The 16178-nt window shown below is 53.2% G+C and overlaps 1 protein-coding gene across 1 annotated transcript in view; it reads right to left on the bottom strand.

The window, feature by feature from the left end:
- Nucleotides 1-734: 734 nt before the first annotated feature.
- MELK (maternal embryonic leucine zipper kinase) overlaps nt 735-16178 on the bottom strand; it is a 350951-nt gene continuing 335507 nt past the window's right edge. Inside the window, exon 18 of the mRNA XM_086961674.1 lies at nt 735-1282. Coding sequence (XP_086817800.1) covers nt 1105-1282 — 178 coding nt within the window. The 3' untranslated portion in view covers nt 735-1104. The remainder of the gene's footprint in view (nt 1283-16178) is intronic.

The following is a 16178-nucleotide window of genomic DNA, read 5'->3' as shown; positions in this document are numbered from 1 at the left end:
ACTAGAATCAAGCTATCCTGGCTGATGAGGGCTGACAGCCCGAAACTGGTCCTAGGATGCTTGTTTCCAGTCCAGGGAGGACCTTGGCTTGGCATTTCGGGCTAGACTGTTCCCATGGGGCACAGGGTCAAGACTGATTTGCATAAGGCTGGGTTCAAACCGGAATGGCGAGCAAAAACACGATGGATTTAGGCCCAGATCTCTGTACTGGGGTGAATGTATGACATTGTTCTGCATTCTGTCCATCAACTGTTGTTTTTGCACTTGTTGAATATTAGAACACGGTTCAAATAGATATAAAACTGGAACGTGTAGACCTGCATCACTACTTACTAGAATTACACCCTGGCAAAAACTATGCAAGATCAGTAAGGAAAGTCTATGAAGAGCAGCGACTGTTAGCCTGGTCTATTTTCAGCTTTGCTGCAATTCAATTCAGCTCACAATTGAAGCCAACCGTTACTGACTTAAAGAACACATTTATTGGAAGGAATTCTATTTCTTATTCACCATATTGAGCATATAGTTTAACTCTGGGGAACTACAGCTGTAGCTTCGGTTAACGGATTCATGGATTCAATAAATCTTACTTCAGACGCAGATGGGAACATAACTATGCAAATATACGTTCACCCTTTTTGTAAACTCACACAGTGACTTCATTGAAATTGGTCTTCATTTATGCAAACACTGTAAAAACAATTTCCCGTACTCGGTGACACAAACAAAAGCACTTTACATTTGAAAATTAGTAAGCACTTTATTTCAACTACCCTTTTACTGACAAATCATCACATTTAAAATTATCTTTTATTACCATCTTTTCTTTTAACATGACAAAAATAAAAAAAATCAGTTTACATCTGTACAACACTGAACGAACATGTAAAATTGGCAGACAACATACACAGCTATGGTACAGAACAAGTGACAGACATATATATATATATATTACAACTATGAACAATATTATTTAAAAAAAATGGTCCTTAGAACGGGCCCATTTAAACAGGTCAGTGAGTTGTTAGTGTACACTGAACTGAAAGAAACCGTAAAATGTGTCCACTAAGGCAGAAATTATGCTACAGAATATATGTGACGTCGTTACACATTGCAACTGGATAATATGTCTTCTACCAGTCTTTTGTAGACCCAGGCATCCCCCTTAAGCCGCTGCCTCCGGATTCCAACGACTTCGGGCTTGCTCAACTGGCACACTTCGAGTTCAAACTGCAATGTCACCTTGCCAAAGTCGGACTGCGTGCGGCACTTCAGTTTGTAGCTGGACAAAGAAAACGGAAAAAGCCATGAATGAAGTCGATTGGTAATCTGTTACTACATGCTGGCCAGGAAGTAAATACACGTTCATTCGGCTCAATCATCGAGCACCAGCAGGCGTGCTCAAACTACTTAAGGGCGAGAGTAGTAATCCCACTTACAATATCAGAAAAAGCGCTAACAAAGAAAGGACTGCATTTGCGAGATGTGTCTGCGACCCTTGAAATTATGCACACCCCTACATTCCGAAAACTGCAAACGTTCTAAAAAACAAATGACAGTGCTCTAAAATGCATCTATTTCTAACGATAATGGCATTACTCCTAGTCCTACTCCCTCGCCTTCCTTCAGCACAATTGAGGCCCCGCCTCCCACCGAGACCCACCCCCAGCATAAAAACTCTGCCCGTCCCCACCTCCACCTGTACACAAACAAGCCAAGCTAGCACTCAGTTGAACCGCACCGGGAGGGAGGGTCCTTGAAGGAAGGCGAGGGAGTAGGACTCGGAGTAATGTCATTATCGTTAGAAATGGATGCATTACCTCCTGTCCCTCCCTCACCTTCCTTCAGCACAATTGAGGACATAGCAAGCAGAAGAAAACAGAGACGGACAATGAGTGACAAAGAACACAAACAGTGCCCCAAACACAGCAGATCAACATCCCCGGCCTCGCAAAGAGGACAAGACTCCGAGGCCCGAACCTCCACCAGAGGAAAAGCCACCAAGACTCTGGCCCGAAATCAACAACCCCACGGAGCGGGGGAAGGCAAACACCTGAGTCGGACCAAAGCGAACAAACAGAGTCCTCCACCCGGAAGGACACCACAACCAGCAGGCACCACAGCAAGAGAGGCCGGACAGCCAAACCGAGCAAACGAGACTCCACAGCCAAGGAAGGAGCAGGACAGAACACAGGCAAAACCACCCCATGACAGAGCGAAAACGCCGAGCCACCGGGACAAGGGACGGAACCGGACCCAAAACCAGCAGAACCATACAGACCAGACAAAGGAATGTACAAGACAGGGCCCAAAACACCCCCAAGCGCCCCGCGGGGGCGACAGCAACCAAAAAACAAGGCCCAAAAGCCGAGAGTCGCAGCCCAAGACCCCAAGGAGCCCAAAGGGCAGACCGGATAGGACATCCAACAAAAGCAGCAAAGACCCCGAAAGGAAGGACCCGACAGGGCGGGGAATCAAACACCAGACCCGGTAAAGAAAACCAGGCAACAGACCCCAGGCAACATGCAAGGAAGCCAGGAGCACCAAGAAGCAGGAAAGCCGCCCCCTGCACCCGCAGAGGAGCCGACAATCCCAGAAGAGCCCCAGAAGGAGCGAACCGCTACACTAAAAGGAGGCCAGCGCCATGGGAACAACAACCAGAGCAGAACCCCAGGCCGAAAAGGCCAGCAAACACCAAGCATAGGACAGCCGAGAGGAGGACCGACGGGAAGCCCGCAAGCCACCGCCAGCCAGCTGAGAACCCCCAACCCAGCCAAGGCTAGCCGCACAACCGCCAGGCAGCAAGGGCAAGCCCCGCACAGAACCCAGGGGAAGAGCACGGAACATCAAAGGGCACGGAACCACAGGAAGTAATCCTCACCAAGCGCAACACAACCCGGACAGAAGAGGAAAACAAGGAGCCCAAGGCCAACAGGGAGCAACCAACAACCCCCGAGAACAGACCCACAGGGCCCGCACCAGAAATGCCCAGAGCAGGTGAAAAGCAGCGAGGGGGAAAGCGCACAGAAAAACCCAGAGGCCTAGGAGAGGGTCAGCCGCCGACCACCCCAAGAGCCGGGCCCCCGGCCCAGAGACCTGAACCGGGCCACCCAGGCCCACCACAGGGAGGCCCCATGTACCCACCAACAGGCCGGACACAGGGAAGGAGCGAGAAAACCCAGGATGAAGGAGGGACCCAGCACAACAGAACAGCCAGCACACAGGCCACCCGCCGAAGGCAGAGAGCAGACAGCCCCAGCACCAAGACCAGAGTCCACAGACACAGGACGCAGGACACAGGCAACCAAGAAACAAGGACCAGAACCTGGACCAACCCAACCGCGGCATAGGACGAAGCCACCGGATGACAGACTGAGCCAACACCCACGGACCCCGCAGAGAGCCCCAAAAGGGCACCAGGGCAAGCCCAAATGCCACAAATCCGTCAGCAAGAGTACCCCCGGGAGACCAGCAGGAACCTGAACCGGAACCGGAACCCAGCAAAGCCAAGAACAGGCAGGTGACCGAAGCCACCACAAGCGGAGCCGGAGGAGTCAGCGAACACCCAGCCAGAAGGCAACAGCGGCCGAGCCACCAGGAGAGCACTCCCGGAGACGGACCGATAAGGGCAGCAGGGACAACAGACCCCGGAGACCAACCAAACAAGAGTCAGATGGAGAAGAAGGAAATGAGCCCAGGGAACCAGAAACACCACAGAAGCCAGGTGACCCAGCACCTGCAGCCCCAGGACCGCCGAGGAGCCCCCGGGACCACAAGGCCAGAACCCATGAAGAAAGAGAGACCAGGTGCCCGCCGGACAAGGGAACAGGGCCGAGCAAAGCCAGAAAATGAGCACAGACAGGGGATCAGAGAAGACAAACCCCGGGACAACAAAAACCCGACCACCAGAAGAACCATCCGCAAGAGGTCGACCAGAAACAGAGGAAGGAAAAACCCCTCCGCAAGAAGGAGAGTCCGAGAGCACCCATACAAGCGGGAAGACCCAGGGTAAAGGACAGAGGCTGAAGGGGAAGGACGCCACATGGAACACGGGCACATTCCACAGAGAACTGCAGGAAACGCAGCAAGAAGCAGCGACAGGGATGCAGAGAGAAGCGCCCCCAAAACCCAGGGCATGCCATAAACAGGCAGGCAGGGCCTGCGGAAAGATGGCTCGAAGGACCAACACGCAGAAGGGAATGGACCGAAACCAGGAGCAGACCCCCAGGAGAACCAGAACGGCACAAAGCCGCCGGACACCCCAACCCCAGCAACAGAAAGGAGCGGGCCCCAGACCAGAGCCCCTCTGACAGGAACCCAGCAGATGGATCACAGGTCAAGCAAACAGGACACCCAGTCCCGCAGAGCCACCCAGCAGGAACCGGAGACAGGCACCGGAGGCAGCCGAACCCCCGACCAGGAGGAACACGCACCAAGCCGACCCAGCACCCACGACCCACAGAACCCAGGACCCCAGAAACAACAGAAACGGCCCGCAGCCACAGAGGAGGAAATGCCAAAGATGACCACCCACAGACAGGGAACCGACCAGACAGCAGTGACAGGGACCCAACAGGGCCTGGCACACAAACAAGGAGGCAGCAAGCCAGGGCGAACAAAACGGCCAAAACCGCGCCCCTCCGAATAACTGAAGGAGACACCCATAGCGGGGACGATGGAGGACCCAGTGCAAGGCACGCGAGAAAGGCAGGACGCCCCATTCACGGCAAGGTAAGCAGAGGGACCAAGCGGCGACTCCCAGCCACCACAAACAATTGACCTCAACGCCATGAAACCCAGCACCAAGGAGGGCACAGAAGAAGCAGAGGACAGGCCAGCCCCCAGCGCCACCGCAGCATCCAAGCAGAACAGACCCCACCAAGCAGCCCAACCAGGACAGGTACCAATAGCCCAACGGGAGGAAAGGGGCGACTCCCACAAAGAAGAAAAACCACTGGAGAAAGAGAGGGACTCGCCGCACCGAAGAGAAATCCCCGACGCAAACTGAGCGTGTAGAGAAGCCAGAAACAACAGAGGATCCAACACAGCGCCGAAGGAATACGGAGGGCTGAGGAGAGACCGCACACAGCAGGCCCCACAGGCAACCAACAAGCAACTGTCAGCAGGCCAGCACCACAGTGGACAAAGCCACAAGCACCAAGCACATACAACCAGTACAAGCAACGCACGCCACTCACATCGCACCAGGCCCCAACCCCGGGACCAAAGGGCAAGGCCAACTGGGAGGGCCGGGAACACCAAGGAAAGAGACCCCCAGTCCCAGCCCAGCAGGAAAGAGGAAAACCCTGCCGACCAGCACAAGAGCCCAGCGACCCACGTCCAGAACGTCCACCACCCTGGAGCCACAGACAGCGCCAGTGGCGGGAGAAGGATCCACAGCATCCAAGCACCCAGACGGGAATCAGCCGCCCACAGGATTCACTGGATGAAGAGGGGATAGAAGGCAGCAACAGAACCTCCAAACCCCAGACCACAGGACAGAGCAGCCCTGTTGGAACTGGCCCTTTTTGCAGGGTCATCCCCAAACTTTTTGCTTCTTCCTCCCTTATTTTTCCTGACCCGTGGCTGTTGGCAATAGGACTCTGCGCACTTTACCACTGCTGATCAGTGCTAAAGTGCATATGCTCTCTATGTAAATTGTTATTCTGATTGGATATACATGTTTGGCATATTTGTATCACCATGAAGTCCCTAGTAAAGTGCACTGGGTGTGCCAGGGCTGGTGATGACAAATGCTACTAGTGGGCCTGCAGCACTGATTGTGCCACCCACAGGAGTAGCTCTAAAATGGTGTCTCAGGCCTGCCACTGCAGCGCCTATGGGCAGTTTAGAACTGCCATGTCCTCCTGGTCAGTGTCCCCACTGACCAGGCCTAACCCTTCCCTTTTCGTGCACATCAGTCACCCCTATGGAAGGCCCAAGGTACCCCCCTGGGCAGGGTGCAGTGTATGTGAAAGGTAGAGCATGTACTAGTGCAGGTACCATGCTCTGGTAGTGAATTACAGCCATTTTCGTTTTCACTATTGTAAGGCTATCTTGCTCCATAGGTTAACATGGGGGATGCTGGCTACAGTGGTTAACGGCATTTCTTCCCATAGGAACAAGATAGGACATAAGTATCTAGTATCCCTGAACTCAGAATTTAATAATACATCTTTTAGGAAAGGTGGTTTTTAAATCCTGTGTTTGAGAACAGCACTTTTAGAAAGTTGCTGTTCTCTTGCCTGACCCTTCTGTGTGCCTGGGCCTGTTTGTGTATTGACTGTCTGGTTTGTGAGTGACAGGGGCTGGGGAATCCCCCCAGAGGCTGGATGAGTCAGCACTAGGCTGAATGAAGCAATTGCAACCTGAGTGGTGGGAGGAGTTAGCACCTGGGCTGAATAGGGCTGTGCCTGCCTGCCACAATGCTGGCTCCACCTCCTGCTGGGCGGCTGAGGACCCTGCCCCTCACTCTGAATGGAAAGATGCAGCCAGCAAAACAAAGTGCTCAGGATCCACCCAGAACTGGTTCAGACCGGGCTCAGGGCCCACATGCACAGAGAGAACAAAGACTTTAGGGGTATAAGTACAGGACCCCTGACAACAGAAAATTAGATCATCCTGGAAATCAAGAAGGAACCTCTGCCAAGGAGAAAGCTGACTCTGAAGAAGGAAGACTGTCCTGCTGTTGCTCTGCTGGACTGACCTGCTGTTGCTTTGCTGCCAAGGAGAGGGGAAGGACTTTGCTGTGAGCTGTGTCCCCTGTCTTGTAAGGAATCTCCAAGGGCCTGAGAAGAGCTGGCTCCCTGTTTCCGAAGTCCCAGGAACAAAAGGACTTCACCCCCGGTCTCCCTGAACTCTGCTGAGAGAGTTCTGTCCTTCATAGAGTGCTTGATCCAGTTGTGGGGCCTCTAGAAGTTGAACCTGAGCTGGGAAGCTTGAGACTAAGCTGAGAAACTTTTGAAGCTGAAAAGTGTCGCATCGCTCGCTTGTGGAGCGCATCCCCGACAGTGCGAGAAGTTTCCCGCCGCTACGAAGGTCGAGATCGGCGCAGCGCCTGACGCCGCTGCCGGAGCCGTCGCATCCTTCGTTTGCGGGACGCACCAGACCGGTGCGGGAGAATCGAACATCGCTGCGAGTGTCGTCGCAGAGCCTGTCGTCGCTGGGTGAGATCGCCGCACCGCTTGCTTGCGGACCGCATCACGTCGCAGAACCATCGCATCGAGGAGCTGCGAGAGAGAGGATCACCGCTGGATCGCGCATCGTCGCCCCGGAGATCGTCGCAGCCCCTACGAGATCATCGCATCGTGCCTTTGCGAGAACAGACTTCCTACGGAACCTACGCACCGGAATCTACGCAAGCTGCCTTCCTCCCCATACAGACCGGATTCGTCGCAACACGCCCGCTGCTGCAGCGGGGCTGTCGCATCGCCTCCCCAGGGTCTCAGGAGTAACGCATCGCTTGTTGCCACCGCACCAGCTTCCTGCTTGTGGAACTTTGTTGCATCTAAAAGGTACTGTGAGTAAACGTGACGCAACTGTGAACTTTTCACGCATCTGTGGATTATTTTAACGCAACTTAAAGAACTTTGATTACAACCTGAAGAACTCTTTTGAAACCATATCCTTGAACTGTGCATGTTGGATTTTTGCCGTTTTGGTCTTGTGTAGTTTAGAATAAATATCTTTATTTTCCTAAACTGTTGTGGAATCAGTTTGTGGTGTTTTCACTGTGTTACTGCGAGTGTTGGTACAAATACTTTACGCATTGCCTCTGGTTAGCCTAGACTGCTCAGGCCAAGCTACCTTGAGGGCGAGCAGGGGTTATCTAAGAGGGTTATCTCCTTGTCCTGACTAGAAGCAAGGGTCCCTATTTGGACAGTGGTACCTACCTCTGCCAACTAGAGACCCCCAGTTCTAACATTGGTGGTCAGGCGGTGGGATTTGAACTTGTATTTGTACTTGACCCACAGTAATTGGTGTACATCACTAGTGAGTGCAGACCACTACGCCACCGCATACTACATTTTTTATTTTCGGTTCTATTTTTGATCGTAACCCTGAAAGAATCCAAGCATCATGTCTCAGAATGGTAAACCAGCAAGTGATGTTGCAGAACTGGAGTTTGATATTGAAATGTTAAATGATTACAAAGTAGGTCAACTCAGGCAGTTCTGCAGGAACTTTGGATGCCCCATGAAGCGCCGCTCCAAGAAGGAGGAGCTACAGGAGGCCTTAAGGGCCTGGTGGGAGACCAAAAAGGCTGGGGAGACAGATGATGCAGAAGTGGATGAGGATGCACAGAGGGATGGTTTCAGGCCACAGGATCTGCCTGTGTCCGGAGCAGCCTCAAGGGCTGGCAGCAACCATTCAGCTGAAAGTTTTTTTCCAGAGGAGTTGGAGGAAAACCAAAGGGCTAGAGATCATAAATTAGAAATGTTGAGGCTTGAAATGAAGATGAAGCAAATGGAAAAAGAAAGGGCGGCGGAGGAGAGCAAACATGCCCGTGCCCTGGAGGAATTGAAATTGGCCTTGGCCCATGAATTAAGAATGAGGAAGCTTGAGTTGGAGCTCAAGATGCGGGAGGCTCTCAGCTGAAGAAGAAACATGGGTAGCTCAAGAAGTGAGCTTTGCTGAGTTGGAGGTGGAGTCCAGCTCAGATGGTGACAGCAAGATTATAGTTTCCAGTGCTGAGAGAAAGGTACAAACACCCAGAGATGTGGCGCCTGACTTGAGGAAGGGGGTCGATATACACCAGGGGGTTCAGGTTTATGATGTAGTTCCAGTGGAGTGCAGTGTCCCTGAAGTAGATTGGGGGACTGGCACAGGGGACCATATTCCCAGTGGTGGGAGGGACACTCTACTGACTCTAGATGAGAGGTACAGGGAGAGGGATTCCCCCGTGGTAGAAACCTTGGTGTGTGTGCGTGAAGACCAGCCAGAAGAGTGTGGGTTGTGTGACAGAGGCAGTCAGATACTGTCTTGCCAGTCTCAGGAGAGTGGTGTGGGGTACTTGTGTGAGGCACTGGAGGGTGAGGCAAAGGGTAGCTTGGTTAACAACTGTGGGGGGCTGTGTGATTCATTTGATGGAGAGCATATTTTAAGTCCCTGTTTTCCAGAGCTATGCCAACACCCGGTGGAGTGTGAGTTCTCTGACCCCAGAGAGCTTGCGTTGGAGGCAGACCTCTTGGTGAATTCCAGAGAGTCTGAGGAGGCATTGGGGAGTGATCCCAAAAGGAGTGGCTTAGATATCTTCCAGACCTGTGAGGTGGAAGAGGTTCAGTGTAGCCCGGTTAGGTCCCAGTGTAGTGGGAGGGGTGTAGGGGCTCATGTCCGGTCTCAGTGGAGAAGGAATGAGTGTGGGATGGTGTGTCTCACGGTGCCCGAAACCCAGTCTCAGGGCCTGGAGGGTTCCTTAAGGGAACACCAGGTTGGGGACCTAGACTGTACTTGTAGGCCATTTGAGGAGGATCTCCCAGTGTCTGTTGAACGGGGAGTGCCTGTAACCAGGCCTCCATCAGTTCTGGTGTTTGGCAGTGCCGCTCCATTTGGGAGGGTACAGAAGTCCGGACTGAGGGGTGAGAGGGGGAAGGAGTCCCCAGTGGGAGAACCAGTGGGTCAGGGACCAGTCAGAAGGGCTGAGTCTCCCAGGAGTGACCATGGTGACACCACTTCTGTCCTGGGGGATCTTCCAGCACTGTCAGGTGGACAGGGGTCGGGAGATCTGCGCCAGGCAGACTGTCACAGGACACATGAGTTGTGTGTCACCCTCAAGGGGGTACTATGTGAGTCCCCAGAAGTCCTGGCGTGCCAGGCGAATGCACAACCGCAGGTTTTGGTCCCTGGGTTGGGAGACCAGGTTCAGGATCTGCCTGACCTGGAAGGGAGGACATCTGTAACCAGTGTCCTGACCAATATGGTTCCCAGGGGTACCCCTCCAGTAGGGAGGGTGCAGCGCTCTGGAAGGGGGTGCAGAGGGAGGGAGCACTCGCCTCTGACCCCGGTACAACCTGAGGGGTTAAACCCTAGGTTGGGAGACCAGTTGCTGGAGGGAGGTCCTGAACTGGTAGGAAAGTTGTGTTCTTGGTTGTCCTGGTGGACGGATACAGGTCCGGGACTGGTGGGTCAGTGCCAGAGTATCAGACCTGAACTGACAAGAGAGAGAGTGGACAAATGGTGCCAAGCACCTGGGGCTACTGCCCCCCACCCTCTGATGCCACAGGGGTTTGAGAGCCATGAGGCCTGGGTCTCATCCCTGATCACTGTTGGTGGTCACTGTGGCTTGCTGTTGGTCTGTTGGGACACACCTGTGAGGAAATTAAGGTTAGGTGGTGCACAGGTGGTGTCCACAGGTGAGGTGAAGGGTTCCATATGGATTGGCATGGTGGACCCCGAGAGTATGGATAGAGTGATACAACTGGGTTTAGGACGGCGTAGAACAGGACTGCCCTGCTTTTTGGGCCAGGTTCCGTGTTCTATCGCCTTAAGCAGGGAATCCCATCGAGGTATCGTTTGGTCTACCCTGGCTTTAGGCTGGAAGGGGGTTGTGTTGGAACTGGCCCTTTTTGCAGGGTCATCCCCAAACTTTTTGCTTCTTCCTCCCTTATTTTTCCTGACCCGTGGCTGTTGGCAATAGGACTCTGCGCACTTTACCACTGCTGATCAGTGCTAAAGTGCATATGCTCTCTATGTAAATTGTTATTCTGATTGGATATACATGTTTGGCATATTTGTATCACCATGAAGTCCCTAGTAAAGTGCACTGGGTGTGCCAGGGCTGGTGATGACAAATGCTACTAGTGGGCCTGCAGCACTGATTGTGCCACCCACAGGAGTAGCTCTAAAATGGTGTCTCAGGCCTGCCACTGCAGCGCCTATGGGCAGTTTAGAACTGCCATGTCCTCCTGGTCAGTGTCCCCACTGACCAGGCCTAACCCTTCCCTTTTCGTGCACATCAGTCACCCCTATGGAAGGCCCAAGGTACCCCCCTGGGCAGGGTGCAGTGTATGTGAAAGGTAGAGCATGTACTAGTGCAGGTACCATGCTCTGGTAGTGAATTTCAGCCATTTTCGTTTTCACTATTGTAAGGCTATCTTGCTCCATAGGTTAACATGGGGGATGCTGGCTACAGTGGTTAACGGCATTTCTTCCCATAGGAACAAGATAGGACATAAGTATCTAGTATCCCTGAACTCAGAATTTAATAATACATCTTTTAGGAAAGGTGGTTTTTAAATCCTGTGTTTGAGACCAGCACTTTTAGAAAGTTGCTGTTCTCTTGTCTGACCCTTCTGTGTGCCTGGGCCTGTTTGTGTATTGACTGTCTGGTTTGTGAGTGACAGGGGCTGGGGAATCCCCCCAGAGGCTGGATGAGTCAGCACTAGGCTGAATGAAGCAATTGCAACCTGAGTGGTGGGAGGAGTTAGCACCTGGGCTGAATAGGGCTGTGCCTGCCTGCCACAATGCTGGCTCCACCTCCTGCTGGGCGGCTGAGGACCCTGCCCCTCACTCTGAATGGAAAGATGCAGCCAGCAAAACAAAGTGCTCAGGATCCACCCAGAACTGGTTCAGACCGGGCTCAGGGCCCACATGCACAGAGAGAACAAAGACTTTAGGGGTATAAGTACAGGACCCCTGACAACAGAAAATTAGATCATCCTGGAAATCAAGAAGGAACCTCTGCCAAGGAGAAAGCTGACTCTGAAGAAGGAAGACTGTCCTGCTGTTGCTCTGCTGGACTGACCTGCTGTTGCTTTGCTGCCAAGGAGAGGGGAAGGACTTTGCTGTGAGCTGTGTCCCCTGTCTTGTAAGGAATCTCCAAGGGCCTGAGAAGAGCTGGCTCCCTGTTTCCGAAGTCCCAGGAACAAAAGGACTTCACCCCCGGTCTCCCTGAACTCTGCTGAGAGAGTTCTGTCCTTCGTAGAGTGCTTGATCCAGTTGTGGGGCCTCTAGAAGTTGAACCTGAGCTGGGAAGCTTGAGACTAAGCTGAGAAACTTTTGAAGCTGAAAAGTGTCGCATCGCTCGCTTGCGGAGCGCATCCCCGACAGTGCGAGAAGTTTCCCGCCGCTACGAAGGTCGAGATCGGCGCAGCGCCTGACGCCGCTGCCGGAGCCGTCGCATCCTTCGTTTGCGGGACGCACCAGACCGGTGCGGGAGAATCGAACATTGCTGCGAGTGTCGTCGCAGAGCCTGTCGTCGCTGGGTGAGATCGCCGCACCGCTTGCTTGCGGACCGCATCACGTCGCTGCGAGCACCGTCGCAGAACCATCGCATCGAGGAGCTGCGAGAGAGAGGATCACCGCTGGATCGCGCATCGTCGCCCCGGAGATCGTCGCAGCCCCTACGAGATCATCGCATCGTGCCTTTGCGAGAACAGACTTCCTACGGAACCTACGCACCGGAATCTACGCAAGCTGCCTTCCTCCCCATACAGACCGGATTCGTCGCAACACGCCCGCTGCTGCAGCGGGGCTGTCGCATCGCCTCCCCAGGGTCTCAGGAGTAACGCATCGCTTGTTTCCACCGCACCAGCTTCCTGCTTGTGGAACTTTGTTGCATCTAAAAGGTACTGTGAGTAAACGTGACGCAACTGTGAACTTTTCACGCATCTGTGGATTATTTTAACGCAACTTAAAGAACTTTGATTACAACCTGAAGAACTCTTTTGAAACCATATCCTTGAACTGTGTATGTTGGATTTTTGCCGTTTTGGTCTTGTGTAGTTTAGAATAAATATCTTTATTTTCCTAAACTGTTGTGGAATCAGTTTGTGGTGTTTTCACTGTGTTACTGCGAGTGTTGGTACAAATACTTTACGCATTGCCTCTGGTTAGCCCAGACTGCTCAGGCCAAGCTACCTTGAGGGCGAGCAGGGGTTATCTAAGAGGGTTATCTCCTTGTCCTGACTAGAAGCAAGGGTCCCTATTTGGACAGTGGTACCTACCTCTGCCAACTAGAGACCCCCAGTTCTAACAAGCCCCAATCCAGTATAGCACCAACCAGACATGAGAGGCAGAACACCCCCCACGGAGCCCAGGCGACCAGGGCGCCCAAGGGGAGACCGGAGTCCCAGCCGCAGAGGAAGAGGACATCAGCATGCCCCCAGCAACCCCAAGCGACCCAGTGGCAGACAGCCAAGGACATAATCCAAAGAAACAGGAGCACAGGCAGGACACGAACCCTTCATCCAGAAAAACGCAGCGCCAACAAAGGCAAAAAGAATACCCGCTGAAGTACAGCACCAAGGCAGGCATCACAGCAAGAGAAATGCCCAAGCATTGGAAGGGGAAAAACAACCGAAAACTGGTAGAAGCCCGTCCTACCTGGCCTCCGGGAAGACAGCATACCGGGAGGAGACAGTCACACAGCCCGACCCGGAAACGCAGCCCCAGCAGGACCGTCCGACACCGTCGAGGAGCACCAAGCCACCGATCCGCCCCCACACCACGAGGGAGACTAGGAGAGGAGGCACCGCCAGGAGAACGCTGCAGAAGGCAACGCCGTAGCAGAGAACCAGACCTAAGACTACCCGGCACCGCCACAGGGAGGAGCTGAAAAGGTAAGTCCCACTAGGGAGACAGAAAAAACCAGGTGGAGGTGGGGGCGGGCAGAGTTTTTATGCTGGGGGTGGGTCTGGGTGGGAGGCGGGGCCTCAATTGTGCTGAAGGAAGGCGAGGGAGGGACGGGAGGTAATTTATGATTAACGTTTATTGGAAGACCCAGACAAAAACCACACATTAAGCATTTTTTTCTTTTAATAACAATGTTGTCCCTTAATCTGCCCTGACTGTCAAGGAAAAGCGCCACGGGCCTTTAAATTGATAGGGTGCAAAAGCCGGGTTCTCTTGGAATGGCGGAGCCCAGAGAAAGGAAAGCTTCAGACAACCACATCGCTGCAAGAACTGGATGCTCGACCTCATTGGGAGCGATTTGATGAAGTGCATTTGACTGAGCGAATCAGAAAGAGGGATTTTCAGCCAACTGGTCAGTAATAAATAACTAGGGGCACTGTTTTTGTTCGAGTTTATGGCCCGAAGTGAATTACCAGCAGTTGCAACAGATTACACATCTGCTACATTACTTGCAGATTACAACAAAAAATAGTTTAGAGCACAACAGAATCAATGATTCTAAAACAAAAACTGGAGACCTGGTGCAGTAAATGGTCAGGCGCTTTGGAAAGGATAACTGTTCACTTTTATGTTGCGGATTCCTGAGTTAAACTGATACTAATGAGATGAAACTGTTGCCCAGACGGTAATAATGTCCGGTTGACGGCCTTTTCGGTTATGGAAAAACTGCTATATTTAAACGTCACCCAAGGATTGTCGAAATAAAGATTCCTTATTTGTTACAAAAATGTATTGTTTAATTATTCGTGCAATTTCATGTTACACGAGACACTTCACAGAGCAGTGCTTTTCAAGAGGTGAAAGAGTACAGTAAAGAAACAGACATTTTGCTTCACTTTTTTTTTAAGGTCTACCATCTTGAATCTCACTGGGCCTCCTAGAACACGAACTACATGCGTAGTATTGTCCTGCATGCTCTCCCAATTGTGGACCAAGGGAAGATCTAAAGCTAGAGCCACTAGAATCTTTACGGCACCTGGCCCATATTTTAAGAAAAGCAGTTTCCTAATTTTTTACTTATAAGTCAACCGCCTCAGGACGGTTAATTCTGACAGTTGACATTAGGCCTGGGCGGTGGGGGGGCGTGGCTTGGATGCCGAGGAGGTAGGCAGCGTGAGCTCGGTGCTCCGCGCCCGATCCTGAAAAATATCCTGAATATTTGGTCGGACCCCGACGAAACTGATATAATCCGATACTGGAAGGTGCCAGGGAGGGTCCGGCGCCGACGGCGGACGACTCGAGACCGATCCCAGCCCGGTATCTGAATCTGAAAGCTGGACTCAGGCGTGAAGTTATCGAGCTAAGATGGCGGCGGTGGCATGAGGCACGGAGACGACGGAGTCGCAGGCCCGGAGCCACTTTAAGGACTGCTACTTTTCTCCGAGAAGAAGTGTTGGCAGCTGCATCGGACCTCTCTCGGGGTGCTGGAGTGGACCATCCGAGCGCCACCGGCTGTGGATGGAACCGGAACCCTTGGTAGTGACGGCGACAACGTGGCGACAACCCAGTGACGATGACCCCGGATCTCTGAGCACGACTGGCGCCAGCCGGATTAGCGGTCGGTCGAAAACCCCGATTCCGAGAGGCAGCCTCGGCCCCGGAGATTAGAGGGGTGCCCAAGGCGTGGAACGCGGCGGGCCTTTCCCACTACTGTTACGGGGGGGACCTTCCTAGGGGCGAGGCCCAGCGACGTGCGGAGCGGGAGCAGGAGCAGCTTTGGAGGCCACCACTCTTTCCAGCCCAGATGGGGAAGCCGAAAGGGAAGGGGGATGGTGCGACCGACACCGAAGCCACGGAAGGAGCGGATCGAGACCAGTTGGCGCTGCAGCGTATGCAGGACCGTATCCTAGAGGCCATCGCCACCACCAAGGACGCCTTGCAGCAGGACATAGCCCAGGTGGCGACAGGCTTGGGACTCCTGAAAGCTGACCACGATAAGCTCAAGGACAGGGTGAAGTCCGTGGAAATCACGGTTCAGGAATTAGCCCCGAGCCATGCAGCGGTGAAGGCGCAGGTGGCGGATGTGATGGATCGTTTGAAGGTGCTGGAACGGAGGGCCGAGGACGCGGAAAACCGGAATAGGCGCAATAACGTACGCCTTGTAGGCCTGCCGGAAAAAATCGAAGGAGACGATATGGTGGGCTATCTCGACAACTGGTTACGAACTGAGGTGGCACCAGAGGGATGGTCCCCCTTCTTCTCCCTTGAGCGAGCACATAGGGTCCCGGCGCGTCCGCCGGCCCCGGGCCTCCCGCCTCGCCCAGTGGTGTTCAAGTTGCTCCATTACAGGGACAGAGACTGGTTATTACAGAGGGCGAGGGAGGCAGGACCCTTTTAAGTGGACAACAACAGGGTCACTATGTTCCCAGACTATACGTTTGAGACGCAGAGGCTCAGGGCCAATTTCCTGTCTCTTAAGCGGGAGCTCCGTGATGAGGGCATCCAGTACTCCCTGCTATTCCCGGCGAAGCTGAGAGTGGTGGTAGATGAACAGACACTCTTCTTTACATCCTCGGCGGACGCTTGGGCCTGGTGGGACACTTATA

This window comes from Lissotriton vulgaris, chromosome 3_1 (assembly GCF_964263255.1).
Source record: "Lissotriton vulgaris chromosome 3_1, aLisVul1.2, whole genome shotgun sequence".
NCBI classification, from domain to species: Eukaryota; Metazoa; Chordata; class Amphibia; order Caudata; family Salamandridae; genus Lissotriton; species Lissotriton vulgaris.
This window is presented reverse-complemented; position numbering and strand designations above follow the sequence as displayed.